A 17,618-nucleotide genomic window follows, 5' to 3' on the forward strand; every position below is an offset into this window, starting at 1 on the left:
ATAGCATGTCAGAAACGGTTCCGAGTGAGTTTTATTCATTCATTCATGATTGATCGTCTTGTTAATGATTTAATGCACTGAACACTGCTTCACGTTTTGTAAAACGCTCTACACTGCAGAATGTAAATGTTTTTAGAGAGAATTTTCAAAAGCAAAGGCCAGACATTCAGTCCTCCAATAACATTGCAGCAACAAACAGTAGGAACACCCATTAGCAACACTGATCGCAAAGTCTTGCAGCACCAAGTCGCTGGCGATGTAAACAGGGCTTAAGGGGAAATTGGAGGAGTCTTAAGTTGGAGTCTAGACATCTATGGTTGTCCTCATTTAGATTGCAAAGTAAACAAGTGTGTTTGCAAGTGTGATTTAATATAGTAGTGAATGCAATCGAGAAATATTTAATTATCAGCCCAAGACAGGTGGTTGCATTAGCATGGTCTAACATTACTACAGCAACTCTGGGAATCCTGCAGACATTATATAAACATTCTCCAGGGGCGACACTGTAACTCTGCAGAACATTTTCCTGTGTCTTTTGTACACAACAGCTGACAAGACAGCTGGAAAAGTTTTAAATCTAAACCTCCATCTGTTGTGTGTCTGCCAACTTCCATATTCACACGTTAATGACTCATCATTAAAGTATTTTAGATTAAAACATCGTTCACCTTCTGTGTTTGCAGCTTCCTATTTTGGAGATAGCTACTGTCGGATAGGTGCCATTCAAGATCTGTCTAGTTTTCAAGTGTCGCTTGAGTTTAAAACCAGCAGAAGAAGCGGTCTGCTCCTATTGGCTGCGGGACAAAGAGATTACCTCTCGCTGGAGCTCTACAATGGCAGATTACAGGTGAGACACACACACATCCATGTGGCTTCTCATAAGAGAAAACTCAAGTAAAAAATAAAAAATATCTCTTTAAAATAACGGTTTCTCTGACCTAGACAGTAATGAGATTAAATGAAGAACAAATGGAGACTCCTGCTTCTCAGGTTTGTCACCTGAGAGTAGGGGACAAATAAAACCCAGAATTATATCTAGATTGTACAATTAAATACACTCCACTATTTTCAAAAGGCCCTTCAAGACTTCAGGCCTACAGAATGAGCAAATCTCCAGTGAGCCTTGAGAAGCAGTCATTTGGTTTGTGGTTAGATGAATGACTCAAATGTGCTTCCAGTTCCACTGTAACTGGATCGACTGATACCACAACTAGACTGAGTTACTCTTAGATATTTGTTCAACTGTGGCCTCCCTAGAAAATGGCTCCCTCTTTGCACAAATAAACACAAACTCAAACTGCAGCCATTATGCTGCAATGTGAAACCATACTTAAACTTTTTCATCTGTGACAGGGATTGTCATTAAAAAAGAATTTCCGACGACATATTCATTTACTTTTTTATCATCTTTGGTGGCTGCAGATCTGAAATGAGTTCTGTGATATTTTCATTTTAAGTGGCTGCACGATGTTTGAAATGGCAGATAATCAAACAAAGTCAGTATAAATAAATGTAATGCTTCATATTTACAACTGGATTCACGTGTAGTGCCCTGTGAAAAATCTAGTATATTTGTCTTGTTTTCCAGTAAAAATATCTAAACAATCTTACCCAAGAAGCAAAATGTAACAATTTAAGACTTGTTTTTAGATTCTGCATTTTAAAAATAAGTGTATTTTGTCTTGATGCATTGAGAGCTAGGTATAAGCCTTACTTTTTTTTTTAGAGGTGCTTTGATAAGGTAAGCATCATTAATACTATTGCTAAATATTTTAGTTGTTCATACTTGAACTCTCTTAGACATGACCCAAGCTTTATCTAGGATCAAGAACATCATAGAAACTTGGGGGTGTTTTTGTTTTGTTTACTTGGGCCAAGCGTCCACCTAACAGCCATCCAGAATACCTTAGTTACAAAGACTTTTCACATTTTCTTGTTAAAATGTTAGTTGAATATGCTTAAATTTTAATGTTTTATTTCTAACAGCCATTTTCCAGATGTAGTAATAGAGTTTGTTTTTATGTGTGTCTACAGGCAAGGATTGACATGGGGTCTGGTGAGAAGGTTCTTTCCTCCTCGATGGGTCTACAGCTTAGTAACCTTTTAGACCATTTTGTGTCTCTCACTCTGGCAGATTCCAAGCTTACTATGGCTGTAGACAACCTGTATACAACTTTCATCCCGATGGAGGCAATGGATGAATATCTGAATATTGACCAGGGTTTGTTCCTTGGAGGTGTGAGGGACCTGGATGTGGAGTATTTGAGCACAGCTGTTCCCTCTCTGCGAGGGTGCATGAACAATGTTAAATTTAAGTTTCATGACTTTGATATTCTGGCTTCAGAGGCTGCAATCTGCTATGACACAAAGGAGATCTGTAGCATTGAGTTTGAGGCTGTGGATGGAGAAACAATCAGCTTCATCAGCCCTGAATCATTTATCTCTTTTCCTACGTGGACAAGAACGAGCTCTGGCTCTCGCAATCTGGAGATGCTGATGAAGACGACCATTGAAGATGCTCTGCTGCTCTTCCACCCAGGACACCAAGCAGACTTCGTTTTATTAGGAATGGTGGGGGGGTACTTGAAAGGGGTGATTGATCTGGGCAGTGGGATGTACGTGCTGGAAAATGAGAAAGTCAAAATGGATGATGATCAATGGCACAGAGTTAACGTTCAGATCGACCCCAATAAGTTCCAGATAAATGTGGACAGTGAGCTTGTTTCTCTCCCTTTAAATGTATCAGAGACATTGGACCTGGTGGGGAACTTGTATCTCGGAGGCATTCAAAGGAAGATGAAGGACGTGTTTCAAGATGATTATTTGAGTCGGGTGGAAGAGGAGGTCATAATTGAGTCCTTTATTGGATGTTTAGGAGAAATCAAGGTGAATCAGAAAGACAGAAGCCTGCAGGATGCTCTCATAACTAAAGACATACACGTGAAATGTGAAGGTGACGATGATTACTCCACTTATTATGATCTTGAAACAACAACAGCACCACCACCAGTAAGAATCACATACGCTGATGTTAATCCTGATGAAAGACTCTGTCTCCCTACAAAGGACTTGCCAGAGATGTTTTGGAATATTTCCAAGCTTTTGGAAATCACTCCTCTGCTGGTTCCTGAGGTAGGGGAGGCCTTTATCGACACTGTAAACCTAAACCCAACCTTCAACCTAAATGCTGCAGGTGTTCGACAATCTCAGATCATCTTTACCTTGCTAAATGACCCCTGGTATGGGGTGGTCGATATGAACATTAACACAAGACGTACAAAGAAGTTTACTCTCCTGGATGTTGTCAACAAGAAAATCAAGTATCTACATGACAACAATGAGAAGTATGCCGATCAGATACAACTGGAGGTGGTAGTGCATGGAACGAGTCTCCCAGAGTGCTTGAGTGTTGCACAGCAATACGTGCTACCTGTGAAAATCATCCCCGTCAATGATATCCCTCAACTCAATGCGGGTGACATCTTGGTCACAGCTTATGGACGTACACGATTGAGTCCAAACCTGATAAAAATCTCTGACTCTGATAATCGTTGTGATGAACTCATGATCACAGTCACATCAGATCCAACTCCTTTTGGATATTTGGAGTACACTCACCAGCCAGAAATTAGTTTGAGAGAGTTCACCTGCCGACAACTAAAAGAAGGAAATATCTACTATGTCCACAGAGGAGGGGCCGTGACTGAACTTACCCTGCAAGTATCAGATGGAGATTTGATTAGCCAGTCAACTACATTTAATATAGTAATTACCCAGCCACAGATTAATCTAGTGACCAATACTGGCCTTATGCTCACTCAGTACAGCAGTGCTGTAATTGGAATACAAAATCTGGCCATTTCTGCAACTCCAAAAATTGGAGACGTTGTGTACAATGTCACTCAGCTTCTTAGATTTGGAGAACTGCAGTTGATCTCAGACGATGGGGTACCAAAAAGAGTGATGCTATTTCATCAGTCTGACCTTGAGCAGAAACGACTCAAATACATTCCTGACCTCATAGCGGATCTTGAGAGTACACAGACTGAGTATATTCATTTTAATGCACACCTCGGAGAGGTCACCCTTCCAGACAACACTTTTATCATTAAGATCATGCCCACTAATGTAGAAATTACTAAAATGGTTCCTCTCCGAGTTGAAGATGGCCAGCCAAAGGTGATTGGGCCAGAAGAACTAGAAGCTGTTGTGAGGGACAGTACCTCTGATTCAAGATCAATCAGGTACACGATTCTGAGTGGACCAGCCCTAGGAGTCTTGATGTTACTTGACAAAGAGCTGTCAGACAGTGATACTTTCACCCAGGAAGACATCTTGAATGGTCACATCAGTTACAACCCTCGTGTTCACAGATCTGTTGATGTCACGGATCAGTTCCAGTTCAATGTATTCGCAGAGGATCAATACTCCAGAGTGTACACCTATCCAATCACAATCCAGGCTGATTCTGATTTAACTGTCCTAACCAATGAGAGACTTGTGGTGTTGGATGGTAAAGAGAACATCCTTAATAAGGAATATCTCTGGGTTCAAACCTCCACCTCGCCAGACATTGTGTACAGGATATCACAAGATCCCAAACATGGTCGTCTCATTAGAGACTCTCCACTGGGTCAGCAAAGGTTCGAGGGTGCGATTCAGTTCTTCAGCAATGAGGACCTGCTTCTGAACAGGCTGATTTACAAACATGATGGATCAGAGACCAGCCATGACCAGTTCACCTTCCTGGCATTTGACAGTGGGCAGGATGACAGTCAGGAGTTGCTTAGAGGGGTGTTTAACATTGTAATACAATCCAGGAATGACTATGTTCCTCAAAGGGTAATCGACAAACCTTTTAATGTGGTCAGAAATGGCCACCGTTTGTTGACCACCGATGACATTTTGTTTATGGACAATGACTCTGATTTTAATGACACCCAACTGGTGTATGTAAGAGTCGGAATTCTTTCAGGAAACATTGTCTCTTCTGTAGACCCGACGCAAGCTCTCTATCGCTTCACCCAGGCTGATCTGAGAGACAAGAAGGTGTTGTTTGTCCACCATGGGGCCGACCGTGAGCGATTCCAACTTCAAGTATCTGATGGTTTACACAAGACCACAGCTGTGCTTCAGGTTCAAGCAGGAGACCCTTATCTACGTGTAGCCAACAATTCCATGGTGGTCATGGACCATGGCAGCACCAAGACACTTAACACCAGTTTGTTGAGTGCAGAGTCCAACATGGACATCAGAAGTCTAGATGAGATTGTGTATGATGTGAATTCTGCTCCCGATAATGGTAGGATAATAGTTAGTGGAATTGAATCTTCAAGGTTTACCCAAAAAGATCTGATGATAGGTGTGGTCACCTATGAACACAGTGACCAGAGCCTTAGCTCTAAAGACTCTTTTACCTTCACTGTGCAAGCTAAGGGTCAGTCCGTGGATGGCACTTTCAGGATAAAAATATTCAAGAAAGGTTACCTGTCAGAGCCTGAGGTTGTGTCGAACCAGGTAATCATTGTGTACGAAGGAGAGCACACTGTTATTGACCAAGACCTCTTAAAGGTAAGACCTCTTCATGATTATGTTCTACACATAGCCATCACAAGTGGTGTAGTTTGCTTCTGTGGTGTACATCTTTGGATAACACTAATATAGTTACTAATCTAAGAGATTTAATCTGTGCTCTCAAAGTCATAAATGACAAGTGGGTTAATACATAAGAAGACAACTTTGTTGTATGAATACATAACATAAACTTCACATATAGCAGAAATATTTGAACTTTTGGCACTCCTCAACAGTCCTTATTGATCATTTGTATTCAACAGCTGTGTATTATAGTCATGGAACATTTTAAAACCACAGGAGCACCGTTGCCAAATTCCCCTGAATGATGGGCTCATAAATCCATTTGAGCTGCTTTGCATTTTGTTGCAAAAGTATTTTAGAAGAAGGAGAAAATGGTTCAGATGTAGTTCAGCTTCTACAGTGGTTCTAAATGTGCTATATGCTTGATTCTCCACTGAGTGTACTTTCAGTGATTATCCAAATGTTGCCTTAGAGGAAACGCCTCCGCTCAGATTCATTAGGAAGCAGCATCTGTGGCCGTTTGACACTGATTTATATTTGTGCTACTTTTCCTTTAGTATCTCCAAGATTTATCACATGCTCAATAGAGGGTTTGGCGTACATTTTATTTATCATATCAGCCCCAGGTTTCTTCAAAGTACCATTCAGTGCATGAAATATATCAACAATTTTATATGTTTTATAGTGTTATCATTTCCCTAAGCTAAACTTTGAAAAAACATTCTGTCGTAATTTACTCACTGTCTTGTTGTTACAAATGCGTAAAACTTCCTTTCCTCTGTGGAACACAAAAGGAGAATGTCCCAGCAACTCCTTTGCCCACAATGAAAGTGAATGGAGACTCGGGCTGTCAAACTCCAATAATGAATAAAAAAAATTATTATGGCTCAAGCACTATATTCCAACAGTTATGAAGCCGTACAATAGCTTTTTGTGAGGAATGGAGCACAGTTTAAATTGTTATAAACTGAAAATCCCATTTGTGTGTGTGAAAATTCAAATTTGTCATCAAGATGTATTGCACAAGGTGTCCAATGACATCAAACATCACTATTTCCATGAGTGGCCTGGTGTGACATGTCTTGAATTCATATTTGAATGTATACAAATAAAACTGTACTTTTAATACTTTTAATGATTAAGTAACCACAATCTCAATGTCAGCATGCTGTTATGAAGGTCATTATTATCTACAGTAGCTGTACCCGTTTCTGTGTAACATTATAGAGTTTCTGTATGCCTTTTTTTTTTTCAGTTTCAATATCAAAGTAACATATTTCTGCACATTTTGATGGCCTTATTTTCATCCTATCAGGTGGAACAGATTGACATCCTACCCAAAGAGATGGTGTACACCATCCAAGTGTTTCCACGCTTTGGTGACGTTGTCAAACTCAAAAACGACACAGAGAGCAAGGTGTCACCTGTCCTGGACTATATTCAATCCTTCACACAGGAAGAGATAAACATGGGCAGAATTCTGTACGTCTCCAGGTACCTTCAGGTCCGGGACCACTTTACCGTTGAAGTCAGTAATGGCTTCACAACCGTAGAAGGTCTAGAGGTGCAAGTGGACATCGTTCCACGCATCATACCTGTTCAGGTGCTCAATCTCACAGTCAAGGAGGGCGGATCCGTGGCATTGACGCAGGAGACTCTGAATATCACACACCCCTTTTACAGATCCATTAACATTGAGTTTCTGATGGAGGAGGCACCTCAGCATGGAGAAATCAAATATGTGAAGCAAGAGGACAAAATTGAGGCCTTCAGTTGGGAGGATGTGAGTGCCGACACACGCATGCATGAACACGCCTCCTTTTGTAAATGAACGATACACCCAAAAATACAAATTCTGTCATCATTTACTCACCCTCATATTGTTCCAAAGCTATATAATGGCTTTAGAAGACTTAATATAGTGCACAAGTCATATAGTCTACTTTCATGGTGGTGCCCCCCTGACAGCCCCTGATCACTATTTGCTTTCATTGTATGCTCAAGCAGCAATCTTATAAGTCAAATGAATTTGGAATAACCTGAGGGGGAATGAATTATGACAGAATTTTCATTTTTGCGGTGAACTATCCCTGTAAACTCTCCTTTTTAGAGGAAACAGAGAACAACTAATGATGCTTTAATTACAGGGTGTTTGTTGTTACTTTGTGTTCTAGAAATGAGAGTTAATTCTTCTCATGTTCAAATAGCCACAGTGGAACCAAATGAGCTTTCGTTGGTTTTAATTAAAAGGGCAAACAGCCTAATTTAATGGTTTCACAGAGACTCAGATCAGAATCCCTTCATAACGCTCGTTGAATCATTGGAGAACAGTCAGATTATAAAATAGCATTTTCTGCATCCTAATAATTACATGCCGTTTACAGAATAACAGCTAGCTAAGCATGCCTTGATCATGGCACATCCATTGGCCTGTGATAAGACACGTGTTCATGGTTTTTGTTTTCTTCATTCTTTTTAGTCTGGTCTAAAGATGTATGTGTTTCTATTGTGCTACCCCAAAACTACTGTCCATTATAACATTTAGCGGCGTGGCCCAAAGGTCTTCTAATGCAGTGGTGCTCAACTGGTATCACTGTAGGACCCAGATTACCCATGGGTCATGTTTTCTTTTACCTTATTATAGATGGATTTGTGCCAAAATACCGGAGTTTCATTGGGCGTACAGCCTTAGATGTCAAAAACAAAAGATATGGGAAGCGTTTTGATTGATCCATTTATTTTCATGTCCTAACTATTCATGATTATAATGTTAGTAGCTTTTTATTATTAGCATTTAGCATTTTTTTTCCCTGCTCTGTGTAGAGATTGGAATCATAAGGAACTATATTCAGATTCCTCTATTCAGATTCTTGTTCCTTAATGGTTAATTATTCTTTTAGTACATTTGTGGAAGAAATATTTGGAAATTTAGAAATGATAATTATTATTGCATTTGCTGCCCTCAACTGTCTGTTCCCAAATGATGAGTTGATTTCATATTTTGACTGAAAAGATTCATTCTTTTTTTAGGAAATACCACTATAAGAGGACTCATAATGTTTGTCTTGATGAAGGACAAAATGAAGGACTTCCGTTTCAGTACGTTTTTGATTCACTAAAAAGAACTGGCTGTCAAGAGTCATTCAATCGGGTGGTAGCACCTGAGGTTTTACACTGTAGATTCAAAAGAACCGACTCATATGAGTCATTTGTTCAGGAGTCAGACTGCACTGGTCCCACAGTATGTTTTGTGCTGTAGATTTAAAAGAACCGACTCATAAGAGTCATTTGTTCAGGAGTCAGACTGCACTGGTCCCACAGTATGTTTTGTGCTGTAGATTTAAAAGAACCGACTCATAAGAGTCATTTGTTCAGGAGTCAGACTGCACTGGTCCCACAGTATGTTTTGTGCTGTAGATTTAAAAGAACCGACTCATAAGAGTCATTTGTTCAGGAGTCAGACTGCACTGGTCCCACAGTATGTTTTGTGCTGTAGATTTAAAAGAACCGACTCATAAGAGTCATTTGTTCAGGAGTCAGACTGCACTGGTCCCACAGTATGTTTTGTGCTGTAGATTTAAAAGAACCGACTCATAAGAGTCATTTGTTCAGGAGTCAGACTGCACTGGTCCCACAGTATGTTTTGTGCTGTAGATTTAAAAGAACCGACTCATAAGAGTCATTTGTTCAGGAGTCAGACTGCACTGGTCCCACAGTATGTTTTGTGCTGTAGATTTAAAAGAACCGACTCATAAGAGTCATTTGTTCAGGAGTCAGACTGCACTGGTCCCACAGTATGTTTTGTGCTGTAGATTTAAAAGAACCGACTCATAAGAGTCATTTGTTCAGGAGTCAGACTGCACTGGTCCCACAGTATGTTTTGTGCTGTAGATTTAAAAGAACCGACTCATAAGAGTCATTTGTTCAGGAGTCAGACTGCACTGGTCCCACAGTATGTTTTGTGCTGTAGATTTAAAAGAACCGACTCATAAGAGTCATTTGTTCAGGAGTCAGACTGCACTGGTCCCACAGTATGTTTTGTGCTGTAGATTTAAAAGAACCGACTCATAAGAGTCATTTGTTCAGGAGTCAGACTCCACTGGTCCCACAGTATGTTTTGTGCTGTAGATTTAAAAGAACCGACTCATAAGAGTCATTTGTTCAGGAGTCAGACTCCACTGGTCCCACAGTATGTTTTGTGCTGTAGATTTAAAAGAACCGACTCATAAGAGTCATTTGTTCAGGAGTCAGACTGCACTGGTCCCACAGTATGTTTTGTGCTGTAGAATTAAAAGAACCAACTCATAAGAGTCATTTGTTCAGGAGTCAGACTGCACTGGCCACACTGTATGTTTCGGTTTGCTGATTTAGTAGTGGTGAACAGACCTTAAACACATTTTAGGGTCACGCCCACCAGTTGAGAAACACTGATTTGAAGGCAGAAGGAAAAAAAATATCTTTCGCTCTCTCGCTTTCTTTAGTCTGTTCTAAGCTCTCTTTGTTTCCACTGTGTCCCCCAAAATTACTGTTCATGATGATATGTAGCAGAGCGCCCCGAAGGTCTACTAGTGGAAGGAATGAGCAGGGAACAGTGGCAGTACAATGAGTATGCTGTTGTTTGAAAGAGTGGTTATTGCTCAAATGGCTGCTGTTCGCTTCTGTTTCAGAATGATGGAAATTCTGACTGTTACCCTGCTGCTTCAGGCCAGAATAAACTGGCCCATACATCCCTGGAATAAAGCACACCACGGCTCAAGGAGCATAGCATCGAGAACAGAGATCAGGTTAACTCTGAAGCAATTCAGCCAGAACAAATGAACTGTGTCTTCTGATCAGATATCGTTAGTTAATGACACGGATGTAGATTGACAGTTATCTTATAGGATGAACGTAACTCTCAGATCTCTCAGATCAGTCCTAGACTTTCTTGAGAGAAATACAGTATGAGAGAAGGACAGACTGCAAGACAGTGATCACAAATGGAGAACAGACAGATTGAGTTTGATGTCAATGTCATCTTGTGGCTTTTGTCCATCTGTCAGAATAATGTCACTGTGTACACCAGATGAACCTCTGCTCTCTACATCTTAATACATGATGTCTTAACAGCTCTGGCTCTCACAGCTCTCTGCTCTGTATTTCCTTTCCTTGCTGACTCCTTTGATTACAGTTATGCAATGCTTTCTGAAATACAACTTGAGCCAGGAGAGGACTAATACGTTCCATATGTAGCTAAACAAATGCATTTTGGCTCAACGAAAGGAAGGGAACCAAACAGAATTGTTCCTAAATTACAGACATACTGTATGCGTCATGCTCATTACCGGGCAGAATGTGAAGTTTCTTTCTTCTGTGTTGTGGAGTCAGCGGTTGGTTTGTGTACTGCCAGTCATCACTGGCGCACTGGGGGTAAGACTGTAATCACAGTTTACATGCGGTGTAATAGCAAACATTCATAATTCACATTTCAAAACAGATCTGGGATTTCAAAAGAGAGCGAGAGAGATAATAAGAGGTATATGTATCTGAAATGGAACAAACCGGAAAACATTTCAACACTGTTACCAAAATGACAGCTTCCGTATACATTGGCCAACAGTAATCGATATCCTGACAAGCACGACAGTTAACAGACTAAACAATGGCTGAAAGACGTTAAAGGAATATTTTCCGGGTTCAACACAAGTTAAGCTCAATTGACAGCTTTTGTGGCATAATGTTGATAACAACAAAAATGTATTTCAACTCGTTCCTACTTTTCTTTAAAAAAAGAAAAAATCTGGGTTACAGTGAGGCACTTACAATGGAAGTGAATGGGGCCCCAGACTGTTCTGGAATAATGTGTCTTTTCTAACTGGTCAGTCTTACAGTTACAGCAGCGGAATGTTCAAACGGGAATGTTAGTTTTTAAAATCTATATTTTGTAATGTACCAGTTAGATGATCCCTGTGTAATTTACAGCATTGACTGAGAGAGAGTTGCATTCATATGTAAGCAAAATCTATATATAATGGCTATATAATGGCTCAGGTGGCCACTAATCGCAGGGTTGGTGGTTCGATTCCCAGCCCACATGACTCCACATGCCGAAGTGTCCTTGGGCAAGACACATACCCCAAGTTGCTCCCAATGGCAGGCTAGCACCTTGCATGGCAACTCTGCCATCATTGGTGTGTGAATGTGTGTGTGTGTGAATGGATGAATGAGTTCAAAGTGTAAAGCGCTTTGAATGCCGCTAAGGTTAAAACAGCGCTATATACTGTGAGTGCAGACCACTTACCATCAATAACCAGTCCTACATTTTACTGTACAGTCTGACAAGCAACAATCGTAAAGGATCTTAAAAATCGTACAGTGTGGACCCGGCTTTACACATTGAGTTGAGGTGCGCACATGGGCAACGTGAGTTTGAATCTGGCGACCATTCCTGATTCTGTTGCCCCTTTTCACCATCATTTCCTGTTTTCTGTCAAATTGTGTAAAAGGCCAAAAATAAACAACGTTTTCATGCTTGTTGAAGAAAATGTGAGGTACACTTGTCTATGCGAAAAAAACGCCGCCACATGGTGAAAGTGACCTGATGGTTTTCCCAAGGTTTCTCATGATATTTTGGAACGTATATATTGCTCAGGTCCCTCCTTCAGTGCAAGTCTACATATTCTGTTGTTTTTATTTGTGCTCTTATTATCATCACCCAAACAAAAATCATAAGTCTGACCACTTGGAAAAGTAAACATGCTTTTTCACTTTTTGAGATGCCATTCACATCCGTAGCACAAACAGTGCAAGTCAAGTTACACACAAAAGTTTAATACTTAGGTTTAGGCTTTTGCTCAACTCCGTAACCCTAAGTATGAGCAGTAGTGATGCTTGCCAAAAAGTTTGTCATCTGGAGATGGTTAAAATCTGTACAGCATAATACAGACGACCGCCATATGACCTCCTGACATGCATACACTGACATACTCCAGTTTCACATGACACACTCACAGTTGTGCGTCTTCCTGGGGATTTACATTATGTTTATTTTACTAAATCTGCACTTTTTTAAAGTGTTCATCTGACCACCCACATTAAATCCTGTTTAAGGATGACAGATGTATATTAAATATGTTTAAGTGATAGAACTGACCGAGAAATGGCCTGTTTGCAATCTTGGGGAAAAAAGAACATTGGGTTGGAGGGGCACTGAAAATACTTACAAAATGTTTAAATATCAACCAAACTCTTATTTGCATCACCTTAAATGACCTTGACAAACTGTGACAAACTGTGTTTATATGAAATGTGTGTATTCTCAGGTTCAACAAGGGCAGGTGTACTATTTCCACGACAGCAGTGAGACCACAGAAGACAGTTTAACCCTCGTGGCCTCTGCTTTTGAAATCACCCGCCAGAGTCTGTTCTTGACCATCGGCATCACCGTCCTTCCCGTGAATGACGAACCTCCCAGAATCCAGCGTAACACAGGACTGGAGGTATACAGAGTTTTCCATCACTTTCTGCCTCTCACCCCCTGTTTTAAACATTAATGAAGCTATTGGAACAAAAGCGTAGTCGGAAAATCCAGAGCGACTCTTGACAGAGTGTGTCATTCAGAGCTGCTTGATGTTGTCTGTGGTTTCTGGTCACTGTGGAAACTCAGATTTTTGGGAAACCATGATGGTGGCGCAAATTCATCTTCTGTGCTGGAGAGACACTGGCCAATCAGAGACGCTGTCAGATTCCCGCAAAATGTGACATAATGATATATGTGTTTTTCCACATGCAGACAGTCTCTCTCTCTTTCTCTCTCTGTCTCTCTCTCTCTCTCTCTCTCTCTCTCTCTTCTCTCGTTCTCTCTCTTTCTCTCTCTCTCTCTCTCTTTCTCTCGCTCTTTCTTTCGCTGTATCGGGAATGCTTCAATACTCAATTTTCAAACATTGATGATAATAACAGAGAAGATTCAAATTCAGACTTGCCCTGTGCAGCACTTTAAACACACACTCTACACACATGTGATCTCACCTAAAATATTTGGGTCACATTTCACCCCAAAAAGAAAATGATGTCTGTTTTTAGGATCACTATGATTTTTTGCTTTGTGACATTATAGTTAAACACATTTTCCTCACATTACTGTATTATTACTTATTACTATAATGTGACAAATTATGTAAATCTTATTAATGTAATGCGAATAAACCTCAAAAATATTTTTTTCGTTCATTACTCAAAATTAAATAATTAAATCATAATGAAAATATAAACAATAAATAATGAAATATGCAATGAAATCAAACGTTAATCGCTGCGTTAATCATGAAATCACGACAAAAATATATATCCATTCTTCATTTTCATTACCCAAAATAAAATAAATGTTTAAATTAAACATTAATATGTAATGAAATAATTTTAAAACTATCAAATCATAACATGAAATCATTAAATATCAACAAAAAAACACAACATAGATCAATAAACGTCCATTATATTTCATTTTAGCATTACTTTGTGTCCATTCCCATTCGTGCAGTTTAACAATTTCAGTGTGTATTTAATGATTTATTTAAATATTTAAACATTTAATTAATGTTTTATTTATGAGTAATTTGGTGCTCCATAAAAATTAGGCCTTTATCAGGTCTAAAGTTGACCATTAAAATTATTAATTAAAAAGCATTAATTAAATTGTTTTATTATGTAACAAAATACTAGCGTGAAGTGTAGTTAATATCGTACTTTGCAATAATTTTGTACATTACAGTAATTTAAAAGTTAGATTTTGCTTACTGAATATTGGGAGGTGTGCTTTATTGTCATGAAAATAATGTCACAATGCAAAAATTCCTAATGATCCTCAAAATATACCTACTTTTTTAATGGTAAGTAAAATTTAAATATTTAGAATTTTTTTTTATTTAGCTTTTGGGATGAAATATGACAATTGACAATTCTTGACAAAACATAAGAATCATAATTTACCAAAAATAAAAGAAAGCAGAGGATTCTCACATAAAAATGTGCATTTTCCCAAGAATAGTAAATAAATGAACAATGCATTGAATTTGGGAGTTTGTGCACACACAGTAATATACAGTAATCAGTGTCTGGAGCCTGTAGCATCACACTAGTCCAATCAGAGACATTACAACACGGCATGCTGGGATACAATTTTCTACATATCTTCAGATCAATGTCACATCTGTTAAATATCGAGTACAATGGAACAGCAATTTCCTGCACAGTTTAGGAGATACTTGTCCCATGAACTTCAGCTGTGCTTGACACTGATGTAGTGCTGCAACCTAGTGGAGAAAACTGCACAAAATACAAATGTTATAGAGTGCACAGAGGTCTCTGTGTAGCCACCAGGGAACATTACAGACATTGGTCTGGTTTAGAAAACATTTACCCTGGTAATGACAGTACATTACCCCTGTAAATAGCACTCACAGAAAGGAATGGAGATTATTTTATATGCACTTAAGTTATGAAGGTCATGTTATGTGGAAACTAGATCACTGAAAGTTAATGGAGTTGTGGACCTTTCTGAGTCAATTCAGTGCTCAATTTTATTTCTCAGGAGAGTGGTGGATGGAGCCTGTGAAAGCAAGCAGGAGCATATAAATGGATGTGTGGCTCCCAGCTGAATTTGCTAATTTAAGAACGACTTTCAGCACTTAAAACGACTTGTCCATTAAAACAACATCAGAGGAGACATAACTGCCTCTTTGCCATCGCAAACACCTCTGCAGTTTAAAGTAAAACAACTTGTTCCATTTTGTGTATTGGTTTGTTTATCCCCATTGTTCTTTGTGTTGCTCTCTCTTTAGCTTCTAGTTGGTGTGGAGTCTGAAATCACAGCCAATGTGCTGAGCAGTGACGATCTTGACACCCCTCCGGAAGAGTTGGTTTATTCCATCGAGACGCTGTCCAATGGGATCATTGCCTTTAAAGTGTCGCCGTATGACAGTGTGGACAGTTTCACCCAGGCTCAAATTAATAATGGAGAGGTTTTATTTATTCATCAGGGTGCGTTGACATCAACTTCTCTTAATCATGATCTTCGAAACACCTTTGAAAAGATCTATATACCATTTCAGATAGAGTAGGTCAATAATTATTAGTGCTCTCATAGTATTATGGTGGTGATTTTAAACAGGAAAGCACTACCCCAAAATCCCTCCAAAAGCTTGTCTAGTAAGACAACAAATAATGAAAAAGAACAACACTGACAGACACTTATTAGCATTTTGGGGAGTATGTTAACTAAAGGTAGTGACACATTTTTTAGTAGCGTCACAGCAGCTTACAAGCTAAATTTTCCAACAAGTAGCGGTGTAGTGTCACAAAATGCTACATTTGTCAATGCCGCAATAGACCTTATTCATAGTAGCGCCTTTTTTGGTGTTTGGCTTGAATAAAAAACAAGGCATTTTCTCCCCAATTTGGAATGCCCAATTTCCAATGCGCTCCAAGTCCTCGTGGTGGCACAGTGACTCACCTCAATGCAGTTGGCAAAAGACGAATCTCAGCTGCCTTCACATCTGAGACCGTCAATCCACGCATCTTATCTCGTAGCTTGTTGAGCGCGTTACCGTGGAAACGTAGCACGTGTGGAGGCTTCATGCTATTTTCCGCTGCATCCACGTACAATTCACCACGTGCCCCACCGAGAGCGAGAACCACATTATAGCGTCCACGAGGAGGTTATACCATGTGACTCTACCCTCCCTAGCAACCGAGCCAATTTGGTTGCTTAGGAGACCTGGCTGGAGTCACTCAGCACGCTCTGGATTTGAACTCTGAAAAAATTACACTGCTGTGCATAACGTCTATTGAGCCGAGGAGGACATCAAACATGCTCACCTGATCCTCTCACTCTCTCTCATGTAGTGTTGAGAAAATCAAATCAATCAATTAATTGAATCAGTTATTTTGGACAGTTCACGTAAATTAAATGAATGGTTAAAATAAATGATTACAGTATTCTGTATATAGCGTTGGGAATTGATTTTAGTGAGTCGATTCATTCAGACAGTTTATTTAGATTCACATTAACGATTCACTAATTTACTTAAAGGGATAGTTCACCCAAATAAATAACATTGTCTCATCATTTACCCATCCCAGATGCGTATGACTTTCTTTTTTCTGCAGAACACAAATTAAGATTTTTTCAGTATTTCAGCTGTGTAGGTCTATTCAACGCAAGTGAATGGTGGCCAGAATTGTGATGGTCCAAAAAGCACATAAAGGCAGTATAAAAGTAATTCATATGACTCCAGTGGTTAAATCTATGGCAGTTTTCCAAACAGCATTTTTGCGGCCTTGAAGGGCACTTTCCTTTTTGGGTGGCCTATCCCTTTAAGAGCGCTAAAGAGGGTTCTTTGCTAAACCTAAGAACTATTGAAGAATATTTAACTTTAAAAGTGTAAAGGACTTTAAAAAGTGTTTTCTTGGCAAAAGACAATTTCACAAAACCATTTCAGAAATGAGTAGAGAAGGCAGACTAAAGGCATACATTGAGATAATATGGATGTTTCTGTTTCAAAGTTAAATGGGAATTGTGAGAATGTGAAGTTGTTGTTTCTGCTCTCAGGTTCAGAGTCTGGTGGCTTCAGCTTCACCGTGACTGATGGAGAACACACCTCACCACTTCAGCACTTCATTGTCACAGTGAGACCGCTCACCAGCACCATGGAAACGGAGGAAGGGCTCATGGTCTTCCCAGGTGCGCATTACACATCCAGAGCTTAAATCCAAATCTCTCTCTCTCTCTCTCTCTCTCTCTCTCTCTCAGCCAAACGCAAGATCTCTCCCATCAAATGGATCTGATATTTCATCCAAATCTGTGCAGAGTGACTTTTTTCAAGTCCGACCTGATTTATTCCTTAATATGAATGTGCTCTATAACAATAAAACTGAGATTGAGAGAGTAACATTTCAGAATGAGAGAGTATTTCCAGATACATTTATGCTGTATTCTTAAGTCCATGACCTTGACATATGATGTCAATTGGTTGAACAGTCAA

At 39.5% G+C, this 17,618-nt stretch overlaps 1 protein-coding gene across 1 annotated transcript in view; it reads left to right on the forward strand.

Annotated features, from left to right (window-relative positions):
• The window catches only part of LOC127638459 (chondroitin sulfate proteoglycan 4-like), a 67,073-nt gene that overhangs the window by 41,214 nt on the left and 8,241 nt on the right, over positions 1-17,618 (forward strand). Inside the window, exons 2-7 of the mRNA XM_052119997.1 lie at positions 684-847; positions 2,035-5,571; positions 6,914-7,381; positions 12,900-13,076; positions 15,417-15,615; positions 17,186-17,317. Coding sequence (XP_051975957.1) covers positions 684-847; positions 2,035-5,571; positions 6,914-7,381; positions 12,900-13,076; positions 15,417-15,615; positions 17,186-17,317 — 4,677 coding nt within the window. The remainder of the gene's footprint in view (positions 1-683; positions 848-2,034; positions 5,572-6,913; positions 7,382-12,899; positions 13,077-15,416; positions 15,616-17,185; positions 17,318-17,618) is intronic.

This window comes from Xyrauchen texanus, chromosome 46, assembly GCF_025860055.1.
Source record: "Xyrauchen texanus isolate HMW12.3.18 chromosome 46, RBS_HiC_50CHRs, whole genome shotgun sequence".
Taxonomy (NCBI): Eukaryota; Metazoa; Chordata; class Actinopteri; order Cypriniformes; family Catostomidae; genus Xyrauchen; species Xyrauchen texanus.